The sequence below is a fragment of the Eriocheir sinensis genome, chromosome 28 (assembly GCF_024679095.1).
Source record: "Eriocheir sinensis breed Jianghai 21 chromosome 28, ASM2467909v1, whole genome shotgun sequence".
In the NCBI taxonomy this organism is placed as follows: Eukaryota; Metazoa; Arthropoda; class Malacostraca; order Decapoda; family Varunidae; genus Eriocheir; species Eriocheir sinensis.
The window spans coordinates 8,249,409-8,273,237 of NC_066536.1; the positions used below are offsets into that span (position 1 = coordinate 8,249,409).

The window sequence follows — 23,829 nt, forward strand, 5'->3', positions numbered from 1 at the left end:
TATTTCGCGCAATACCAGCCAGGCCGCCATTTGCATTGTTTACAAAACACACAACCACACCCACACAACAAACAGCTGCATGGCGCGTGTCACCAGAAACGTGTGAATTGTGTCTTGCCTAGTTCTCTGTCATAACCTACGAGTGATGGTGAGAATAATATGCTTATTCACTTCATTCAGTGGAGAGAGAGAGAGAGAGAGAGAGAGAGAGAGAGAGAGAGAGAGAGAGAGAGAGAGAGAGAGAGAGAGAGAATATCCATATCACCGAGATATCCACTCAGGCACTCAGTCTCAGCCTCACTCGTGTGAGGAAGAAATGAGGGACACCATGAGTGGCTAGCTAGTATTGGTACCGGTACCGAGCAGTCTGGTACCGGTACTGTACCATATAGCTAGTACCGTTAGCACCGGTAACTGCCCACCCCTATTGTTGAGTAGCGTGGCAGCGTGGGTACTGTATTGCTGTTCAAGTGGCGCGCGGGAAGAACTGAGCTATGCTGTGTGGCCGCGGCGCTATGTGAGTCCAGTTGCGTGAGACATCTGGTGGCCACTCCATAAAATATCGCGTACAAGTGGAAAAAACGTGTAAATAAATTTTTTTTTTTGATTTTGGACCCCGCGTTATTTCAAAAACGCGTAAACCAAACTCGCGTAAATCGAGAGTTACCTGTACTAGTTCATTATACTAATATATTCAAGTCCCTTCTTCCATGGTGAAGTGGTTAGCACACCTAGCTTCGAATCTGTAGTACATGGTTCAAATCTTTGCCCGAGTAGCAGAGTACAGCCCACCCAACTGATCATCACCCCTTTTGGGCTAGTCAATAAATGGGTACCTGGGGAAGGTAAACTGTGGTAACCCAGATGTCACAATGGCCCTGAGTCCTGGGGTAATGGGTTATTTCCTGTCACAGGCTCATGGGCCAACGTGCCAGAAATGAGCACCGATGGCACGCACAGCTTCAGGTTTGATTTACCTTACCTTCCTACTTCCAAATCCTAATTATTTTGAAAGAGACTACATATATTTAGGGAGAGGATGTTCTTCCTGACCTTTTTCTGCAGTAGAGTTATGTTGCTGCGTAGTGAGTGCACCTCCTCGCTGTGCTGATCGTTAGCTGTGTCCAGGGCCTGTGAAAGAATACACTCTGGCCACATGTCACAGAAAACAGGAACTGGTGCATCATGCAATACAGTATGATTTTGATTTTGTCAGTAATTAATTTCACAATATCATACAATATTTGAGGGGAATATCATGACATCTCTAATAAATACCAATTTTTGTTTGGGGGATCTTTCTCTGTCAAGTAATTTTAGTTGGGGCATCATGATGCAAGCATTTCATTCAGAATTTTGTCTTACCCTTAGCCTGCCTCACATGCCATAAAAAGAACACTATACCTACATTTTTTATTTTCTTGTATTCTGAGGCAGCTGCCTCTTGACTTGACTTGAGTTCTTCCTCCAGAGAATGATTCCTCTCCTCCACAGCAGTCACCCTCTCCTGACTCAAGTGAAGTGCTGAAGTGACTACCTCATATTTGGCTTGCAGTGCTTTTAGCTCCAAGGACTTATGCGACAACTGCTCCTCCAGTTTCCCAGTCCGAAACTCCCCCTCTCTGTAGAAGCCAAAATATCAATACTAATAATATTATGAATGGAACAGCTTAGTACTACCAAAAAATTGTTTGGCATTGCGCATTACCAATACTCCAGCATAAGGCAGCTCCCCTGTAAACTGGATTAATAGACTTTTACTTCACTGTAAATACTTAAATGCTCTTTGGGTTCAATACTTGTAATACTTTTACATTTAATACCCAAGTACCATTTAAATGATACTCTTTCCTCAAAAAGAAAATTTTACTGTAGTTTTTTTTTACTTGAAATTAAGTATTATTTTGATTATATAATAATATTTTACTTGAATAACAATAATGGATGCTTTTTACAGCTCTACTTACTGTATGGTCATGTTGAGTGTCAGGTCTCTTTGGGCCAGGCTGTCCTCCAGCTGCTTAATTTGCTGAACAGAGTATTGCTCGTGTCTCTCCAGCTGGTCTTTCAGCAAGGTTGTCTGTCCTATGTACTCTTTTTCTTTTACAGATGCAAGTTTACTTTTACTCATCAGAGCATCTACAAAGTAATGAAACATAACTTTTGAAAGTACATTAAATAACTAAATATTTTCATCTGCAGATTTAATCATGTACTCCTGCCTTTATTCTTATCTAGCTTTAACAGTTTCAACTTCAATCTAACATAGGTTATTATTATATTGATTCAACTGATCCACAATGCATCTATCCTTTGCCTTCTTAAAAAGGCAACATTAGCAAACACTGTATCACATTAGCAATAGCAGAATACAATGTGTACCCAAGTATGAAACTACCAAGAGTACTGATGTCAATCCTCTACAGGAAATGTCAGACGCAATACATACCAACAGCTGAAATGATGTCGTTGGTGATATTATTTCCAGTCAAATTGAGCCGCGTTAGTGTTCTGTTATTACGGAGACTTTCAAGCAGAATCTTACCCCCAGACACACCAAGATTGTTCCAGCATAAATCTGAAAGACACAGATCGTATTCAGTAGTAGGCATATATAATGTAAAGTAATGTATACAAGTAAATGCCTTCAAGATACTAGTGACACAAAATGGAGAGACAAAATGCTGTGGAGACATGGACCGTATGTGTTTAGATGTGGAGACATGAGTTGGAAGGGTTCAATGAATGGTCTACCAAGATTAAAATACTATGTTATTAACATAAAATGTACTGTGGTGTGAATGAAAGGACTGGAGGAAGAAGAGAACATGGTGAGGTATTTTCTTTTATGAATATCTATCTATATCTTCAATGCCCTATTACCGCACAGGAACTTCTTTCAAGGGAGTAACCCTGGTAGAAGCATCTCAGACTTTTTGTGTTCTGGCACTCCCTCTCAGCACATTTCCTCTTGCAATTACATCCAAGGCATAATGATTAATACAATGAAAAATAATAGGACTAATTTTGCACTCACCTAGGGATGTCAAGCCACAGTTCTTCAATAAAACTTGGGCAAGAGGAGCAGCTGATTCTGCCCCCAAATGGTTACTTCTTAGGTCTACATGTTGTACGGTAGAGTTCTTAGCGAGAGCCTCACAGAAAGATGCAAAAGACTCTGGATGTAGCCCCATGTTATTCCACTCCAAAGATAATCTATAAAAGCATGAGCATTAAATAATCACTATATAATTACTATAAACATTGATGAGCAACAATTTACTTAGATAAATACACTAACTTAGGAAACATGAATATCATGAAGACCATCTATGGTTAATATTTATGGAAAGTGACATATGACAACCTTAATTCATCTAATGGCATTCATGAACTAAGGGTATGGAGCATGGACCTTAAGGATGTACCGTAGCTGTTGCATTGAGTACAGGAATAACAGGTTAGGTAAAGTTAAGTTATATTAGGGTTAGGTTCAGTTAGGTCTAGTACGCTTATGATTAAAACAGGTTATATGTAGGCTCAGCTCCTAACTTCAGCTCTCTGCAATAAAGAAGCTACATCCCTTTTAGTTGTCTTCAATAACAAACATGAGGAAAATTGGCTTATACTCTTCTTCTTTATGTGCCCGGAACAGTGGAAGATATAACCTACCTAACAATGGTGGAATTATGCCTTAACATTTTAGCTAAAGCAATTGTGGTGTTGCCTTGGATGCAGTTTCCTTTAAGGACCAGAGTCTTCACCGAGGAGTTGCCACAAAGGCCAAGCAGAATTGATTTGATGCCATCTTCTTTCAACAGGCAATCTTCAAAATTTACCTGATGGCAAAAAGTTAAATTAGTATATATATATATATATATATATATATATATATATATATATATATATATATATATATATATATATATATATATATATATATATATATATATATATATATATATATATATATATATATATATATATATATATATATATATATATATATATATATATGGTATGTATTTTTTGACTTCTCACTCTGCCTCTGCAGGAAACAGGGTCATTAATTATGATGATGATGATCATACATAAGGCTACAAAGCATCAGCATAACCTAATTTATGGCCTCCAGGCAAGGTGATTAAGGTTAAAGGAAACAAGAAAACAAGAGAAGAAACAAGAGTCAGACAAGGAGGCTGTCAAGTGCAATGAGGATGCACACCATGTGACTGTTCAAGTATGAAGTCAACAAATACATGTTAAATACAAACACAACTTTCAATTGCTCTGATAAAATACAAATGTACCACATTTATCTATATATCAAATACAAATACAAGCATAAATATATTGGTTTGCCCTAATTGCTGTCAGTGAGTGTGTAGACAAACTTTAAGCTAAAGTCAAGAGTACCTTCACACTGCTTTCAGTTCTCACATACCCTGTTACATCCAGAAATGAATAACCATTGTACACTTATAAAAAGGTAAACTTATTTTACTCTGGGGTAGTAAAATGTAAGTAACAGATATGTGACATCCAAAGGTCTATAATCAGTCAATCAATAGGGGCATATGCTAAGCTGGATGCATCATCTAGCCCACCCTACAATTACAAAACCAGGAGTCACTCTGGGCACAACTCCATGCAGGGCCCCTTCCACATAGTAGGATCCATCAACTTGCTTAAGCCACAAAATTTGAGGACGTCTGTAAGGTTAAGTAATAATCTTAATCGCATTCCTTTACCTTCTCTATTTTTGACGACACCTGTATCAGCTTGCCCACCACGGCGCACGTCCCCACATCCAATGTTTGGTTGGATAAGTTCAGCATGGGGCTCCTGTCAAAAGATAATAACAGCTATTACACCACTATTTTTATAGTATACAACACTTTTCTTTATCTCTCTATACTGATAATGTGAGTTTTGATAAATGGGTAAATCCTACACATTTCACATTACTAGGTATATTATTAAGGCTGAAAAAAATCTTTTCTGAATAATTACTAATGAGAGGTTCTAGATATTAACTGTGTTAGAAAATAATAAATATATATTACAACTCCACTGATATCCAGGTATTTACTTACCCCATCAGTGCTTTTTGGACACATTCTTGTAACTCTATATTATGTTTCTTGCAGAGCTGTTTGTAGAGATCAATGATCTCTCCCATTTTGTTATAATGATGAACAAAATATAGTGTAGGATTATGGCACCTTCTTCACCGTTTTCATGCAGGACAGCACTTGCAACTTCCTCAATAAGACACAATTCCTAAGGTTATCATTCTAGAAGTCTTGAATATTGTTATTTCAAAACTTCCCTGAGGAAGAAAGATTACTGGTAAATCATGTGACACACTTATATTTTTACCTAATGTTACCAATATAACTTTTTACACAAAGTTTTCTTCTAAGGTTGTATCGGCTAATATTTGGATTAATTAGGTTAGCCATCATTCAAAAATACAAGTCACTAACCCTTTTGAATATATTAATTGGTCATGGTACTTATTTGACTGATGTAGTTAATTTACTTTATTTAGTAAAGTTTTGTTATGGTAGAGAAGTGAGGATGGACCCAACTGATAAAAATCACCTTAGCAGCTAGCTAATTTCAATGTTGAGCCTGAAAAACTATGTGCAAAAGTACCTGAACCGGTTTCAAAGGTCTATACTATGAGATAGAAAAAAAAATCCTGAAAAAGAAAAATAATAAAGGGCAACTCCTAAAATGTAGAGCCCACAGTAATTCACTATGCACTGAATCAACAGTCTCTTGAGAAGTTGAGATCAACATAGGGTGTAAGCATTTCTTCTCAAAAGCCATGTCAGCAATCCATCAATATGCAAAGTGCTAGGGTAGTCAGTTGTTGACTTCCAGGTGTGAGCTCAGACTTCCTAGGCCTCTGTAACTTAAGTATTTGGCTACAAATCTACATGAGCAATAGATGGGCAAGCACTTTGCCTGGCATGCTGAGCACTTCAAACTACAGTAGTTGTTACAGTCCTGACATTCCCCTTTCCCTTTCCATATAGGGACAGCCAGCCACCTTTTTCAGTCAGGAGTAACAGTACCAGAACAACAGTGAACATTGCTATTTCACTTAGCAACCTTGCTATCTCATTTGGCAACATTGCTAACGCTTCTTGGATCCGGTCCCAGATTGCCATATTGTCACAATTGCATGCATCCCTCAGATCATGGCTGCACCTCCTACTTTGAGCAGCCTTGCCAACTGTTATGTCGCCATCCCTCTTCCTTACCGCGCGCCTCTCTTCCCTCGTCAGGAGAGGCTGGGGTTCGTCAACGGGTGGGTCAGCATCCACTACCTGCCGGTGGGCAGCTGCCTGCTCGGAGGGTCCGCCGTGTGCAGCTGCTCAAAGTCTAAGCCCAACGAACCTTGTCAGCCCTTCTGACATCTGCCTAGCCATGTCTGGTACCAGACAACCACCTGCTGTTCGGGCAGCGCTCACCCGCTGAGGGACGCTTGAGAGCGATAACGGAGTCACAAGCTTTTGTTACTTGCACTTACTTACGCTGCTCCTGGGCCGTCCCAGCCACCACTTAACTAACAAATATTACTGCTTCGTGCTCATGGCACCGGAGGAACACAGGCGAGGCTTTTCCAGAGCTATGTCAGCTAACGTTAACTACACCACTGAACTTCCCACAACGCCCTTCTTCTTCTTCTTCTTCTTCGTGGGTGTTTTATGGGGCTATTTAGGCTGTGGACCCACAGCCTCTAGAGCCCCGTCAGTGGTAGTTGTTATCAGGAGTTGTTGGTTGTGCTGGCCGGCCTGTCACCAGGGCCCTCAAATGTTTGTTTATGTTGTTGATCTTGATCTTGATGTCACAGGTGACTTGGGATTTCTCCAACATCAGGCCTTCGTAACGGCAGCTCCTGTGTTAAGAAAACAACAAAAAATAAAATAAATAAATAAATAAAACATACTGAACAGGCAGTATCCTATGTACATGGGACAAAATACTATTCCCTACATCTTATATGCCACATACTTTCCAAGAAGTCTTTCACTGCTTCAACCACTCGTATCCCGATCCACTCAGCCCCAGCAGCAGCAATATCCACTCTTTCAGTCCTCACCACAAAACATCCACTTCATGTCCCATCTCAAAAACACTTGCATCATTTTCGTTCTCTCTCTGCTACACTTCTCACATTCCAGCACAACATGCTCCACAGTCTCATTCACACCGCTGTCACACATCTAACATTTTTTGCTGCGGGACTCAGACCATCTACTATAGTTCCTTGCATTCACATCAAGACAGCTAGTGTGTGCCCTAGCTCGAAAAAGAAGATCACCTCCCAGGCTTCCCTCATACCTTATCTCACTCTTTGGGTCCTTTTTCTACTTATACCGGTCTAAAGTTTCTTAATTCTCTCCATCTCATTCCTTCCTACCATTGTATCTTTTTAATTTCATGGTGCTACCTACACATGTATTAATAGTTGTATAATCACACTCTGTCCTGCCTGGGGGTTGGGATGGCATGTTCCTCCCTTCTCCCTTGTTGTTTACCTGCAACAATAAACTATCAATCAATCAATCATCTCATTCCTCCACTTGTACAGTCCCTCACCTTTCAGTGCTTTATCTGTCACATTCTTCCACTTTCTTATATTCTACTTAAACCCCTCTCTGTTTCTGTTTGTTAGTCTCCATTCAAACACATTCTGCCTATCCTCGACAGGTTGATATGCACCCATGGACCTGATTAACATGCTATTTCTGCACACGTCTATGAACTGTCCACAATTCTTTGCCCATTTGCTATTCATAGTATCCAACAAGTATGCCTTTCTTGTGTCCTCCATTCGCTCCAGTCTCCTTCATATATCAAGGATACTTTCATGGGTCTTTCCCTAAAACTGCTCTAGACGCCAATTACGAACGTAATAGTAATAATGATAATAATAATAATAGTAATGATGATAAAAATAATAATAATAATAATAATAATAATAATAATAATAATAATAATAATAATAATAATAATAATAATAATAATACAAAAATAAGTTAAATATGCGCTCACGTTACATCAAATTCCATCAGTAATTACTTGTCATTAAGCGTTTTGACGCCTCGATCATCATTATTGTGATAAATAACATTCATTCTGTTCAGCCGCAGCTACACCTTCTTGCTGCAATGGTTAGCTACGAATCCGCGCGGGCCCGGGTCACTGATCTCAAAATATATAATACATTAGAGATCGATGTCCCGGGCTTGAATCCTGACCCGAGCAATCAGCGTGCAGCTCACCCAGCTGTTCATCCTCCCCTTATGGCATGTTCTGAAAGTTTTGTGAATAAGGCACCAACTGGCCCTTTTGTCCTGCTTCGGGGTGCCTGGCATCGCCGCGATCATGTCCACGTGCGGCGTGTGTATACTATCCGCTCCCTCTCCCTTCCCTTCACCGTTTCTCCTACGTCGTTGCCAAACACCACCTGTTGGCCCCAGGCGCCACGGCCACGCAGGTGGTGGTGGTGGTGATGAGTGAAGGTGAGAGGCAGCGGCGGGGCGCAGCAAATCTTGCCAGTGTGTGGAGGGACGTGCTCGGGGTCGTGGCTTGGAGGACGCGGCGGGTGGGTCGGCGAGGAGCGATAACATTGGTCACAAGCTGTAAAAGAGCTCTTGATCGCTTATTCTAATTTATTTCTTACTTAGTAAAGTGCTCTGCTTTGCTGTTAGTTTATTTGCTGTTAACTCACGTCAATTTAGGCTCACAGGGGACTACCATGTTGTCGCATCTACTTGCGTGATATAGACGCAACATCAAGTTTTCTTGACTGCAATGAAGAACAAACAGCTTTTTCCTGCCACATTCAGAGCTTCCACTCACCATCGTCGTGAGGAAATTATCTTATTATTCTTCGCAAAATAATTAGTGGATATTTAGGTAATCCAGTAATCATGCAGTAATTAAAGAGACTTGTTACAGATTTCACTACTGGGATACATGCCAAAGCGGATACAAGGCACTGAGGAAGAAGTGAATTACTTGTATTTTATTATTGTTATTAGCAGCTAATCTTTGCAAACTTCTTTTCCATTATATAGGTTCATTTAGAATAGAATATAACTGAAATAACACCCGTGCTAAATAAGATATTAATGAAATGAGCAGAAGTGACAGAAGACAAAAGACAAGGAAGAAAACGTATCTGGTGTAGTGACGAGAAGTCTTCAGCGGCAGCAGCGGCGGTGTCTGGAAGGTGGCGTGACTTGGCGCACCGCAGAAAGGAACTCGAGTGGCGGGCGCAGCGGTGTGGTTTGTGGTTAGCGTCTTCTCTTGGACATGATCGACATGCGTCTGGGAAAATAAGGAGCTCACACGCAGGTGACTGGGAAACTCGTGACAACTAGAGCACCGCAACTTTACGCAGTGGGTTAAGGACGCCTCGAACTTAACCAAAACATTACGAAGGGCGTCGCTGACCTAAGGGCACCGCTGTAACCTCAAACTGCCTCAAGGAATCGAAGGGTTTGCAAGGTTGGTCGGCGCAGAGCAAAGGCGTCCTGCAGAACCCAAGACATCACGGTGAAGGAAAGGCTTTAGCACGGGATTCAACACACCATGAGCAAGGTTAGCCATATCTGAAATTATCTTTGAGAAGGAGCTGGAGAGGGTACGTGCTGGTCCTACCTCCTCTCTTCTGGGTGTCTCAAAGCAAGAGACCTCGATATTGTACTCGGGGGAATAGACTGAGCAAGGAAGAAATAGGGGAGGTGAAAATGAGAGAGAGGGAGGCAAAGAGGATTATAAAGTTGATAGAGAAGGTAAAGCGGTGGAGATGAGGTAAATGAGAGAGAGAGAGAGAGAGAGAGAGAGAGAGAGAGAGAGAGAGAGAGAGAGAGAGAGAGAGAGAGAGAGAGAGAGAGAGAGAAAGGGGCGGGGGTGGGGGTAACAGAGCAGCTGCAGAATAGGTGAAAGAACGCGAGAGAAATGTGTAAACTGCCCAGTCGCTTAGATACATATGAATTACGCAATCATCTTACACCAACAGGTCCAGAAAGAGAAAAAGAATATCATGCTTGGAGGAGAAAGTTGTATTTTTCTTTCAATTTCACGGTTCGCAGCTCTAAAGATGTGAATATGAGTCGTGTAGACGCATATGCTCCTCCTCGTCCCACGCCGCCTCTGGGCTCGAAGGCAATTGTGTGCGTTCGCTGTACGTGTTTTGTGGCTGATATTATGTTATTTCCGTATATAAGACTGCAGGAGGGGCGAGGGAGCAGAGAAAGTAGATGGAACGTGGAGTGTGTCTACAACGAGGAAACGGGGGGTGGGGAGGTTAGGCGGGGTTGAGGAAGAGGAGGATAGGCGGGGTTGAGGAAGAGGAGGAGGAGGATAGGTGGGGTTGAGGAAGAGGAGGAGGAGGATAGGTGGGGTTGAGGAAGAGGAGGAGGATAGGTGGGGTTGAGGAAGAGGAGGAGGATAGGTGGGGCTGAGGAAGAGGAGGATATAGGTGGGGTTGAGGAAGAGGAGGAGAAGGGGGAGGATAGGTGGGGTTGAAGAAAAGAAGGAGGATAGATGGGGCTGAGAAAGAGGAGGAGTGGGAGGATAGGGGGGGGTTGAGAAAGAGGAGGAGGAGGAGGGGAGGATAGGTGGAATTGAAGAAGATAAGGAGAGGGAGGAGAGTTGGGGAGCTGGAAGAGGAGGAGGGAGAGGAGGAGTACTACTACGACGACGACAACGACAACAACAACAAATACAACGGCGACGGCGATGGGGACGACCAGGGACGACGACTAAACAGCGACAACGACGGAGATAAAACGACGACGACGATAAGGAAGACGAAGAGGAGGAGGAGGAGGAGTGAGGATGGGGGGAACACAAACACAAACATCATAATTATTTACACTCAGTCTCTCTAATAAACGTGTGTGTGTGTGTGTGTGTGTGTGTGTGTGTCTCGCTTTCTTAGACATGTTATACTCGCAAGGCAGAATGAAAAACAATAACACACTCACACGCACACACACACGCACACGCACACACACACACACACACACACACACACACACACACACACACACACTCACACGCACACACACAAAACATGTACTCAAGACAAATGTTGATCAAGGTGAAAGTTATTGCCACACCATTACACAACACCTTTCCCCCATCTCCCCTCCCCCCTCCTCCCCCCCTCAAACAGGTATGTAGATAAAAAAAAAAAGCTCTACCACCACAGCAAACTTTCTACGTTACGATCCTTTCTTGCATGAACCTTGGTCGGGCGGCGCAAGAAAGGAAGAGTTGTAGCAGAAACAGAAGAACGAGAGAAACTTTTATGGGTGATTGTGTGTGTGTGTGGGGATAGAGAGAGAGAGAGAGAGAGAGAGAGAGAGAGAGAGAGAGAGAGAGAGAGAGAGAGAGAGAGAGAGAGAGAGAGAGAGAGAGAGAGAGAGAGAGAGAGAGAGAGAGAGAGAGAGAGATGCACACGAGCTATATTGAACGAAGAGTTTCTTTCTATCCAAAGCTGACCTGACCTCCAGTGATGGTGAAAGGCAACCGACCACTTTCTCCTTGGAAAAGTGACCTAGCTGCTCCCTTATAAGGACTCAAAAGACATTTCTACTGCTGCTACTCTTCCTCCTCCTCCTCCTCCTCCTACTACTATTACTCCTTCTATTACTCCTTCTACTAATCCTTCTACTAATCCTTCTACTACTACTACTCCTTTCATAATAATAATACTTGTCTCTTGCCCCTCACCAGCAAATAAAGAGTTCTCTAAATAAGGCGCCTTCCTGGATCCCTTCACTGACCCTTCCCTTCCCTTTCCCCCTTCCTTTCTTTCTTTATGTATACTTTCTCCTTTTCCTTTCCGTTCCTTCACTCACTTTTCTTGCCCTCAGCTTTCCATTCTTTTTCTTTTCTCTTTTATGTCGCTCTCTCTCTATTTCTCTCTCTCTCCTCTTCATGACCGGCACTCTGCACCTCCATTCTGGACCATGATATTTGTAATTTCACTTCCCTGACACTACCTTCGTTCACCCTTATTTTCCTTTCACTAACTCACCATCCCTCGCCCACCCGCCCATCCCATCACAGTGAAAATTCCTTCCTTTCTACTTCCTCTTCCTTCCTTTCTCCTCCTCCTCCCCCTCCTCCTCCTGCTCCTCTTCGTTGCCTTCGCGGTGTTAGGAAGGTCGCGGCCTTTGCTGCAGAACATGACAAGCAAGACTTCATTTTCGTATGATTTTTCCTTCTTTTTGTATGTATCTCCTTCCTCAGTGTGTGTGTGTGTGTGTGTGTGTGTGTGTGTGTGTGTTGTAATGCATCTTTGGGTGTGTTCTTGCAGATGCGTGTGTTGGTGGTTGCGATGGTGATGGTGGTGGTGGTGATGGCAGGGACAGTGAAGTCAGATGCCGACCCTCGCGTCCCCCCTCCCTACATCCACATTGCCGCACCTTTCCTCCTCATCAATTCCTCTATTGACGACAACGGCGACAACCACGTGATATTGCCGCCACCTACAGCCGATGACAAGGCAGACAATCAAGGTAAGGAGGCTACGAGGCTATTCTATGGCTCGTCCTACTCTTGCTCGTCCTTTCTTCCTTCTTTCCTCCTCGCCATCCGTATTTAAATATTGACTCTGACGATGTTTTTACTGTATCTCATTTAGTTTTTTCTTGGGCTTTCCTTACGACTATTTTCGAGGGTCACAGAAAATCAATCGTGTTCCCATTAGTGTTTTCCCGTTCATGACACAGAAGAGATGTCAGACTACTACTAGGGTCATGAAATCTCCCATGAAAATTCCTACGCGGCACGAGAGAAGACGGAAGGGCATAGACGCTCCTTTCCTGATAATTGGTTGACAGTTAATCCGATGGGGGGTAGTGCAAAACGTGTTGGCGTGCGGACAGTAAACAGTGCTTCCTTATCTATACTACAAGAGCCTTTTAAAATTGATGTACGTTCGAGAATATGCGCCCTAGTGTAGGTGCTCGTATATTATCAGGCAAAGGAGACAACCCTCACCCCTCGCCGCCCTCCTTCAAACACCCTCCGTGACGCACCTCTACCGCGTCGCCTGGAGCTTAGTGATCGTTGTTCTCACGGGCTTCAGGGGAGAAAGCGGCCGAAAGGTAAAGTGGCGGTGGGTGTTAAGCAACGAGGGAGGAAGGGAATGAGTGGGATGTTTGCGGTGACGGCGACGGTGGTGGAAGCAATGGCAGAAGGAAGTAAGTGGAAGAAAGGGAAAGGCCAGTTGTGAATGGGTGATGAGATGGGAAAGTCTTTTAATATTTACTTTTTTATTAGTATTCGTATAATGTTTTTACACCTTAAGATATTTTTGATGCAGGAGTGAGCATTCTTTTCCTGTTTTTAGAGGCTCAGAAGCAACACATGTGGGGAAGGAGAAATGACTGTGATTGCGTAACGAGACAGTAAAGTTTTATTAATTCATTCATTTATTCATTCCTACACCATATGGCGGGCTTCTTTTACAAGGAAGGCACAAGTTTGGCCCTTCGTTGCTACACGGTAAAGCCACAAATTTGGCCCTTCGCTGGCACACGGTAAAGCCACAAATTTGGCCCGTCGCTGCTACCGGGTTAATGCTTTTTCTTCATTATTTGAGTGTCGAAAGGAAGTGAAAGCATGGCTAGGTATTTACTTTAATTTATTTATATTTATACTTTGACATCTGAACACGCTTTATGCTTTGAAGAATAAGAGAAGCGTTTTTATTTATCCATGTTTCAGCGGCAGAAGGATGATGAGGGAGATGATTGTGGATGCGCGCGTGATGTGATGACAAGCTGTATTCTTTTATTCATCTAATTATTTTGTGCACCATATGACGCTTTTTGCTGCTGATATTATCTGGCGCCGCACTGCTTTGCTTTTTACGTTTCAGCGCCAGAGGGAAAAGGAAGAGTTGTAAATGAATGCTTGATGAAGATAGTGAAAAAGAATTCTTCGTTTTTCTTTGTTCTTCCGTTACGTAAATAGTTTGATCGCATTAGTTTTGTGAGTTTGCGGGGCTTGTTCTGCGTTCCGACGATCTTGCCATAAATAAAAATAATGATGATAATAATAATAATAAAAATATTGATGATAATAGGTTACTGAAATTACGCAGATAGTCTTTTTTTTTCAGTCACCACAATTCACTAACATTTTTTTATGTCTCTGAGTCATACTACAACGATTAGATTAATTTAAAAAGTCTTCTTTTATAATAAACTTAGACGACCTCTCGCTACTACTACTACTACTACTACTACACATCTCTCCCCAGGCTCAGTGTCGTTGTCGGGGTGGCTGCCTCCTGTGGACACCCTCGGTTCAGGTGAGTCAAAAACAAACGGAGCAGAACGACTACGGTGGAAAGGACCACAAGATTACAAAGGCCGGAAATAATCCATATAAACCATTAAAGTCCCTTCAGTGCTGTAATTTTCTTCCTCGATACTCTCAAACTCGTGTAAGGTACTTTTCCTCCACGGGACACGCATTATTTGTCTTCTTTAATCCTATAATAATAAATCCCTAAATACTAAACTCCCTTCGATGTTTCTAATATTAATAAACTCTAATACTGAACATTGTTTCTTCAATACGATACTTTTCCTCTTCTATACACGTCATACTTGTCTCCCTTCGCTCCCCTATACTTCCCTTCGCTCCTCTTTATACTTCGAAATACAAAGACCCTTCTCCCTCCTCAACGGTTTTGATCCTAATAGTGGCCTTCCTTGCAGACGGGGACTGGAGGACAAGGTTGTTCCGCCGTGACCCCCTCGAGCTCTCCGGGATGGAGGAAGGGGACATTGTGCCTCACCCGACTTCAGGGATAAAGGAGGTAACGAAAGTGTATAAGACGCTGCAGACCCGTGTTCGAACAAGTGTTGGCAAATCGTAAACAACTTAACCCCGAACACCACTTTGGACATATAGGTTAAGACTTAATTAGTGACGCTGAACAATTTTACTTAATCTTCCCTTCCCAGTTTGCAGAGCACAAGTGTCAGCTAAACATTCCTCATTTACATCTATTTACCAATCAACAGCGTTGGTTACAATTACACCCATCATACCCCAAACCCTTCCCCTTCCCCCTACATAACGGCTTACAGATAAAAAAAACAAGCTAGACATTACTGCTATTAGAGACCAGTTAACATTCCCAATTAACATTACCTCCACCCCATTTAGAAGATTTAGGTTAGTGATGCTACCAGACTTTACACGCTCTCATTCATCCCTCCCCTCCGATAGAGCGGCCTGCAGAACAAGATGGCAGTGCGGGACGATATCAAGCTGTGGTCCGGGGGGAAGGTGCCGTACGAGTTCTCCTTTGAATACGGTGAGAGAGAGAGAGAGAGAGAGAGAGAGAGAGAGAGAGGTATTTCCCCCTCTCGCTTCTTCTCTCTCGCCCGTCTGCTCGCATGTTGAGGTGAAAGGAAAAGTGAAAACGCGGCAGAACCCATCGGGGGCACAACTTTACTTTCACTAAGGGCACGAGGCGGCGAGCTCCGGCCTTTGTGTGTGTGTGTGTGTGTGTGTTGCCCTAGCGGCGCTGAGAACCTCTTTAGTCTTTACTCCCTTTTCTTCTTTTACCCAGGCTACTCCTTTTGTTTTCGTTTTTTACCACTTCCCCTCCGCTCCCTCGTTTTTTATTCATTACCCTTTCTCTCCCTTTGAGGGTTTTCTTTTTTTCCCTTCTCATCTTTTCTTCTATCTTCTTTTCTTGTCTTCGTTGCTTCCTCTTTTCCTCCTCGTCTTTTTCCACATTGCCTTCTACGTGACTTTCTGTTGCTGCGGATTCATTTTTTTCTATCTTTTCTGTCCTCGTCTTTCCCTTCCTCTCGCACCACCTTCTCTTTCTTCTAATTTTCTCCTCCTCCTCTTCTTCTTCAGCCGCTGTCACCGCTGTAAGCATTAGTTAACAGCCTTTCTCTTTGGAGATGATGCGTGTTAGTTCTACTCTACGCTTATACCCGTTGTAAACACCCACGAGGGAGAGTCTGCTACACGCTTCCCGTTAAGGCGGCTTTACACCTGGCAATTCCTAGTCGGCAATACAGCCGCGACGATCTAGCGGCTAGACCAGCTGGATGCTCTCGGGAGCAAGTACGTTCACACGAGGAAGGAGCCGCCGGGAGCATCAAGACGTAAACTGCTAGTAAATGCAAGGGCATGAATTCATCCCAGACACCCCAAAAGGCTACTACCATATATTAAAACCACAATGAGTTTGGTCCATTAGCCTAATTAAGTAAACGAGTTTTACCTTCAGTAGTATTGATTGATTGATTGTTCATTGTTGCATTTAACAACAAAGGAGAAGGGAGGAACATGCCATCGCAACCCCCAGGCATTACATAGTGTGATTATATAATACACGAAAATAATCGTTCCTTACCTCCTTCGATATCTCGCAAAGAGATAAACATTTCTCGTATGTTGCTGCCACTCTCTCAAAAGTTGTTTTGCGTAGACTCAGCTTCTCATACAGCTTATCTTGTGGGTCCCACAAGTATCTATGCTGCCTAACTTTTTTTAGTAATGCCACCTCGGCCTCCTGACTCCAAATCTTGTTGTCTGTATCTGTCATTTCTTGTTTTATTGGCGCCGACATGTACTCAGCCGCCACTCGGCAATACAAGACGAACGCGCTCAGCTGCAGAAAACTTGCCGCGAGAAGGGCTCCCAGACCTAGACCCAGACCAAAAATGCAGCTGCGCCTGTATTGCCGACTAGGAATTGCCAGGTGTAAAGCCGCCTTTAGTCAAATAACTCTGCGGCGGATACAAACACCAACGGCAGCACCTGCAGATTACCTCATTCCGTTTATCACATACGCGAAGAGAAAGCTTAATTAATATATACTTTCTAGATGAATAAAACAGTGGTTAGAGTGACACATGCGAGAGAGGAGCTTTATACTTTTTAGAGTGGAAACAGCAAACAAAAGCAGAGTATTCCGTCCTGATTGGCACAGACATGAGGAGAAAACTACTTCCAAGACGAGTGAAGACAGTAACTAGAATATAGTCTTAATTGCCGCCACTTACGAAGTAATTCAGTACTAGCAGGGAAGGTAGACACACCCAAGATCTTCCCTTAGACTTTGCACACGCCTGCAGCAGTTTTCTGTCGTCACTGTCACAAACGAAAGCAGGAAAAACATCAGCAACGTATTTCATTTTGCTCGTTACGAGAGAACACAAGAAAAAATGCTAATTCTTCCAAGTAATATCAGCTGTTAAGTAAGACGAAGTCGCCTATAGTTTTAAGTTATATGTTCACCAGTTCTGCTTTCTAAGTAATTTGATTAGATTTACCTAAGTTAAGTTATGTTATTACGACAGGTTTACCAATTGTAATTACCCGGACAGGTTAAATTAGGCCAATTACTTCATTTGATAGTTATACAGTACAATGAATCAATGCAGTTCAATTCGACAATTAGGTAGATCAGATTAAATAACGGGGTTCATGTCGGTCTTACAAAACGAAGCCGTCCATCTCAGATCACTACTAACCAACTGTCCACCTGCTTGTCCCACCAGCGCTGTTCCCGGTGGAGCAGCTGACGATCCGGCGCGTGATGCGAGACATCGCAAAGAACTCCTGCATCCGCTTCGTGGAGAGGACGGACGAGGACGACTACCTGAAGATCATCGTCGACCGGGACAGGTGAGTGAGCAGAGAGGGAGGGCGCGAAGAAGTGCAGTGCCTCGTCCCACACTCTCTCGTTATCAGCACCACCTGTGTCTGAAACGCATATAGGTTCATGAGGGGGAGGGTGTCGAGCAAAGCGAGCATGCGCAGCTGAGGGATTTTTTTTTTAATTAAGTACTTTAGGGGCCATTTGAAAACATGGATGGGGGGGGCGGTTATAGCCCTCTAGTCCCCAAGAAATTACGGTCCGGGTTAAGTATCCGCAGCCAGGTGAATGTGTCCCTCGTTGCCCTCGCCCACTAGCTATCGGCTCCTGTGCTGCCTCAGTAGTTAAGCTTAAGTAGTGTCTTGTTTCGCTCGTCCGCTCGCGTTATGTCTCTTGCACTTAATAATTAGGTATAGAAAATTAAAAAAAAGTTTATTGCAGATCTGAAGATTGCGAAATATTTAGGCAAACTGATGAAGAATATATACCTAGTGATGTTGGTAACTATCATTATCTTCTAATACTATAATCAACCGAGTTTAGGAGAGAGAGAGAGAGAGAGAGAGAGAGAGAGAGAGAGAGAGAGAGAGATCCGGGTCTAGAAAATGGTGAAAATACAAACTAGAGAGAATGGTATACGTTGACATAGCATCCCTCGCTGTGCCTCGGAAATACAAAGGGCACAAAGAGAAAGGAAGCGTTGACACAGCTGCCTCGCCTACAGCTATAGTATTAAAGTGAGACAAGACACTGCCAACGAGAGGGAGAAAGGCCACCCCTCGGGCGAGCACACGAGACGAGAGCGAGGAGAGAATTCGACTCATTTCCCTGTAAAGAGAAAACATTATTAGTACGAGTCTACGGCAGGAAGGTCACGTTCAAAAGGTAAATTACAGTTATCGACTCAAAGCTTGGTCGCAGATGATACCCTTACACGAGTTTCTGGCTCCCCTCCCGTCCTGCTGGTGTGTATGTGTGTGTGTGTGTGTGTGTGTGGCCCCGCGGTGCCCCCTTCCTGCCCGGGGAGAACCATGCCAGGTGACGAACGCGGCTCTGACCTAAAATAATTGCTTCCGTCTTTCTCCCTTTCTTCTCGCCGCGGGAAAACACACTCAGCAGGACTCCCCGTCACCCCTCCCCTTTCCTTTCCTTCGTTCCTTCCCTCCTTCCTCCACCCAATCCCCCTCCTTTCCTTTGCTCCTTCCCTTCCTTTCTCCCCTTCAATACCCCTCCAGTGCAGTAATACCAAGACAAACTTTCTATCTCGGAAACTTAGAACAAAAAAACGCAAATAATAGGCTACCCTTCTGTCAAGCTGGACACGTGAATGCCAAGTGACCGTAACCCGCCAGCTCAAAATCACCATCCATTCACTTCTGGCAACAGTTCGTCACATAAAAAGAGATAAATACATTAAAAAAAGAATAACAAGCAAAGATAACACCAAGGAAGTCATGTTGGTTATGCTCAAATTGCACTTATCATCGTTGAAAATGCTCAGAAATCGATAATCATGAATAGTTTGAAGTGTGAAAACCTGAAGCAGCAATCCGCGCACGAACTGAGAAGCGCTTTCACTTTCGCTTCGTCAGCTCACTCGATGATCACCCGGAACAAGACACACGGACATTCCTCACTAAGATTCTCCCCCTATTCTCATTTTTAAAAGTGGGACATTGGGAGAGAGAGAGAGAGAGAGAGAGAGAGAGAGAGAGAGAGAGAGAGAGAGAGAGAGAGAGAGAGAGAGAGAGAGAGGAACACATAACCTACGTACAGTGATATAAGGGTAGAATTTGATAGGAAAAGTGATGAAATGATAGAAAGAGGAGGAAAAAAACACAGGTATGGAGAAAAGAATGCGGGAGGTGCGATTCTACAGGTGCCTCCTCCTGCAGATGCTACAGCCACGTGGGGCGCGTGGGTGGTGAGCAACAGTTGTCTCTGGGCCTACTGTGCGCCACCTTTCTGGACGTGGGGCCCATTTACCACGAGCTGCTCCACGCCCTCGGCCTCTACCACGAGCACAACCGGCCCGACCGAGACAGCCACGTCGATGTGAACTGGGACAACATCGCCGAGGGAAGCGTCAAGAACTTCATCAAGAGGGACATCACCTCCGTGGAGCTCCTGGATCTCCCTTATGATATTGGTTAGTGGTGGTTTGAATTGTTACTCCCCCTCTGTGACCCGTCCTGCGCTATGTAATGGTGTCTCTTTAGTATTACAAGGTGTGCAAATAATTATGTGAGTTCCTCTTTGGTGACTTGTTCGGTGTGTCAAATGATAAACCTGTGTTAAAGCACGGGAAATTTTGTACGACCTTGACTCAGCCCAGCAAAACACAGCATATGTGTATCGTCAGAGGTGATAAACATTAACTCGTTGTAATGGCAAAGACAAACAAGCCAAGACCACACACGCTCATAAACAATAATGACGAGAACAAATAGGTAAGAACACACACACACACACACACATGACTGCCCATCCCTTAAAAATTGTACTTGTTATTGTTACTACTACTACTACTTATACTACTACTACTACTACTGCTGCTGCTGCTATCATCATCATCATCATCATCATCATCATCATTAACACTGCCACCCCCAAATACGTATAACGTCTAATGATCCCCTCCTCGCTCCCGCCCCCTCCCGCCCCAGACTCCGTGATGCACTACAGCCCCTTCACGTTCAGCAAGTGGTCCTTCCTGACGCCCACCCTTTGGTCCAAGGAGAAAGGCTACAGCTTCTGGAGGAAAGAGAAACCTTCAAAAGTAAGGCTCTCATTTAATTTATTGCTTCATTATCATTATTATCATCGTTGCTATTTCCATCATTGTTTATTTTTTGTTGTTGTTTTGCTGATGGTGCTACTGTATTTATTGTTATCTTTGTCACCCTCCAGACCGACTACAAGAAGGTCAATCGGCTGTATGGCTGCCAGCGAGGTGAGAAACTGCACGATAACTCTTTTTAACACCTCCTATATAAAGTATCTTACAAGAACAATTCCCTTGTTATCAAAAGATTTTATAGACCATTAGCGTTGGACTACTTTCTGCTCTCATTGAAAGAAAATTTGATGATAATGAAATATTTGATACATAATCTAAGAAGTAAATGTGATGCTCATAAACAAAATAAGCAGTCATTTTCAGTGATTGTACTTTCTGGTTCTAATGAAAAAAAAAGTATTTATCCAGTCACTAAAATCTTAAAATAGTTTCTTTTTGTACTATGATATTGTAAATTTACATATTGGCAAAACAGACCACACGGAGCAGAAAGCCATTGCAACTTCTGGGAAAATATGCAAATAAATTGATAAACAAAGCAATAAATATAAACTAATAGATAAATTTGTCAATAAAATGTTGTTAATTAAATTAAATTTAAATTAAATTAAGTTAGTTGAATTACGTATAAAAACCACTAATGTGTGTGTGTGTGTCGGCAGGTCGGAGGGGGCGATGGCTTGGTCGCGCCGGACCACCTTTCGGAGTCGGTCACTTCGGACATCCATTCAACAGGAGACAGCCGGGAATATGGAAACCACAGGCCCACTCATAAGGACAAAGACGGCTGGACATCAATTATTTTTTATGCTTAGAGGCGGTGCTGGCGCTGCCCCTCCTGCTCAAGGCCACACTCAAGCCCTGTATACCGTCTCACCCAAGGATTCATCTTTACAGACACTTTGGACTTTATGATCGGGATTCTCAGACGCTTCCACCTCTAACATCAACTATTTCCTCAGGCCAGAAAGAAGATTAATCGGATTCTCATGAGCATTTTTTTCACGTTCATGGTACAGAAGCTATGTCAAACAACTACTATTAGGCTACCCATGGATATGTCGATAACGCCTACGAGCGCCTTGACAGATGTGTGTTTGGGCGGCGAATTGTTAGGTAATAATACTCTATAACCCGCACCCACACCGCAGGATTAATTTTCCAAGCCTGATTTGAATACTCTCGATCCGTCTCAGTGACTAGGATTGACTCATCATTCATTGTTCTTTGTTCAGGATGAAAAAAACGACGATATTTTCACTTTCCATTCTCTTTTTTTCTATATTGGCGTGATTCTTTACGTAACATTTCACAATAAGATTAGATTTACTTGTGATATGGTTGGCTATTGATGCTGCATTAGTTACGAGGTTGTTGCATGTTTTGTTGTGTTTGCTACATTGTCAATACGTGTTCGTTGATAAATTGTTATGTGTTGTTTGTTGTTACATCAAGTATTATTTTATGGCGTTTTGTTTCCTTTTGTTTTGTATATTTTGAAGTGAGTTGCAAGGGGGGGAGGGAGGAGGAGTAGGCCTACATAGTGTGCTTTTTCAGTTAAAGGCGGCATTTTTTTTTTTTTTTTTTTTGTTTGTTTACTGTTACTTACACATCTTTTTTCTTTGTGTGTATGTGTGTGTGTGTGTGTGCTCTCTTCCCATACATGCATCACTAACTTCAGTATTATACGAAAGTCTTTGTTGTATGTAAATGAATGCAGTTGCCAAAGATAATAAAAAAGTTTACTATTATTGCATGTCCTCAAGTCTTTCTTTTGAATCTGAAGACATTACCGTGAAGACAACAGAAAATGCACTCTCTCTCTCTCCTTTTACAAATATAACCATTCTTGATTACTTTAACTTACATCAATATATTATTATTTCATGAGCACTTATCTCATTGATGAAATAAGCAATTCTTGCACTTTCTTTGTTTTCAAAGGGAAGGGCAGCTGTGTGGAGGCTTGCCTGGGTTGACCGCCTGGTGGAGTCGGCGGGTGAGTGAGGCGACAAGCCTCCTGGCGTATGCTCCCCGTTAGTTACCTAAAAGCTCTTCACCATTTCTAACCATTTGTCTACCATCGCACAGAGCTGCTTTTCGTGGCACTTTACACTTTGAAGAAAACTATGTGAAATAATCCTTTGTGTTTACGTTTGAAGCAGTGTTGTTTTGTCTCACTTGTTCATCATGAGTGGTGTGAGTTATTTTAGGAAACCATGTTCATTTCCATGCATTGGTCTAGGCACAACACACCGATACTCACACTAGAGAAACTTACAACACCGAAAAGACACCCTATTCTGTTACACTGGTACCACCTATCGCAACCATGGATGATTCCTTGAGAACTTGACCGCAACACTCCTCTGGGTATCGGTATCAGACTTTGATGCCGAACTTGCCCCCAGTTGTCGTACCGCAGAACTTCTAGATCAGTTTAACCTTATATGGGGCGTGTGTAACCACGTGGGTTCATTGTGATATTTCCAAGAACAATGAAAAATTAAATATGATATTGTGATGCACAGTCTGACTGGCATTTACAAAGCATACTAATATTCATTCGTATAATCCAGCTACTTCACTTACACAATATACTACTACCGAACCTCCGAAACCAAGGATTTTAGTTTACCGAGGCTCTACACTCCTTGCCCGATACACACGACGACACCCACACACTGATTGGTGAGAACAAGATGACTATTATAGAATAAAGCCTCATTAATAAGCAATGTCAGAAGAGTGTAAAACAATTTCGCCGGACAAATATGAAACAATTCATTGCCAAAGCGAGTCATTTCATGTATACATAATCCCTGATGAATTAAGTCTTACACAATCATATCTTGGCTGGCAGATAATGAACTAAGACTGGAATGGAGAGCAGGGGAGGACCGCCGCTAAAGATCGTTTCTCCTGCTGGCAATGTGGGCATCTATGAGCCCCTCATCACGTCATGTTGAGAGGAAAGATGCCTTTGAAATTCTTCCTTATCACCTTCCTTCATAATGTAAACTTTCAAATGATCACAGGTAACACACCTCTCCTTTTCAGCTGGGTCAGGTGCCCCAGGACATTTATTCAATGCATATTTGTAATTTCAAAATTTCTGCTTAATTCAAGAAAATTAGATATCCAAAATCCATTACAAAGAAACACATACTACCCTAAAAACTCTAGTTATGACACTTGATTTGTATGACCACCACTGCAAAAAATATAGTGATGTACTCTTAATATACTAGGTACAGTAGCTGCTCATTTTTTTTAACTTCCTTTTAATGATATGCCAATAGAAGGTGGGAGTCAATGGTTATAATGGTAAGTGAAGAAAGGA

At 42.7% G+C, this 23,829-nt stretch overlaps 2 protein-coding genes across 10 annotated transcripts in view; one reads left to right on the plus strand and one right to left on the minus strand.

Moving 5' to 3' along the window:
• The window catches only part of LOC127004475 (leucine-rich repeat-containing protein 45-like), an 18,975-nt gene extending 12,284 nt beyond the window's left edge, over window positions 1-6,691 (minus strand). For 4 of the 7 annotated variants that reach the window (XR_007757843.1, XR_007757844.1, XM_050872226.1 and 1 more), the window contains exons 1-9: window positions 6,545-6,685; window positions 5,097-5,332; window positions 4,752-4,845; window positions 3,673-3,839; window positions 3,038-3,216; window positions 2,450-2,578; window positions 1,968-2,139; window positions 1,409-1,622; window positions 1,054-1,131 (exon numbers count right to left, since the gene is read on the minus strand). Coding sequence is in view for 5 of the 7 variants with exons in the window: in XM_050872226.1 (XP_050728183.1) it covers window positions 1,054-1,131; window positions 1,409-1,622; window positions 1,968-2,139; window positions 2,450-2,578; window positions 3,038-3,216; window positions 3,673-3,839; window positions 4,752-4,845; window positions 5,097-5,182 (1,119 nt within the window). In the remaining 2 variants the exon portion in view is untranslated. Of the gene's footprint in view, window positions 1-1,053; window positions 1,132-1,408; window positions 1,623-1,967; window positions 2,140-2,449; window positions 2,579-3,037; window positions 3,217-3,672; window positions 3,840-4,751; window positions 4,846-5,096; window positions 5,333-6,275 lie in introns of all 7 variants that reach the window. The other 3 variants (XM_050872229.1, XM_050872227.1, XM_050872228.1) reach the window with 3 other exon arrangements.
• A 1,828-nt stretch (window positions 6,692-8,519) lies between these two features.
• Window positions 8,520-21,953, plus strand: LOC127004476 (astacin-like metalloprotease toxin 2). Of its 3 annotated transcripts, none has more exons than XM_050872232.1 (11): window positions 8,520-8,626; window positions 9,102-9,627; window positions 12,359-12,560; window positions 14,312-14,362; window positions 14,775-14,875; window positions 15,292-15,379; window positions 17,589-17,715; window positions 19,582-19,835; window positions 20,353-20,465; window positions 20,597-20,639; window positions 21,149-21,953. In XM_050872232.1, exons 2-11 carry the CDS (start codon window positions 9,619-9,621, stop codon window positions 21,259-21,261), a joined length of 1,101 nt encoding a protein of 366 aa, XP_050728189.1. In that variant the 5' UTR covers window positions 8,520-8,626; window positions 9,102-9,618; the 3' UTR covers window positions 21,262-21,953. The 3 variants fall into 3 exon arrangements, with proteins under 3 accessions (XP_050728189.1, XP_050728191.1, XP_050728190.1); XM_050872234.1 differs by having other exon boundaries at window positions 8,542-8,626; window positions 9,169-9,627; XM_050872233.1 differs by having other exon boundaries at window positions 8,605-8,663.
• The last annotated feature ends 1,876 nt before the right edge of the window (window positions 21,954-23,829 follow it).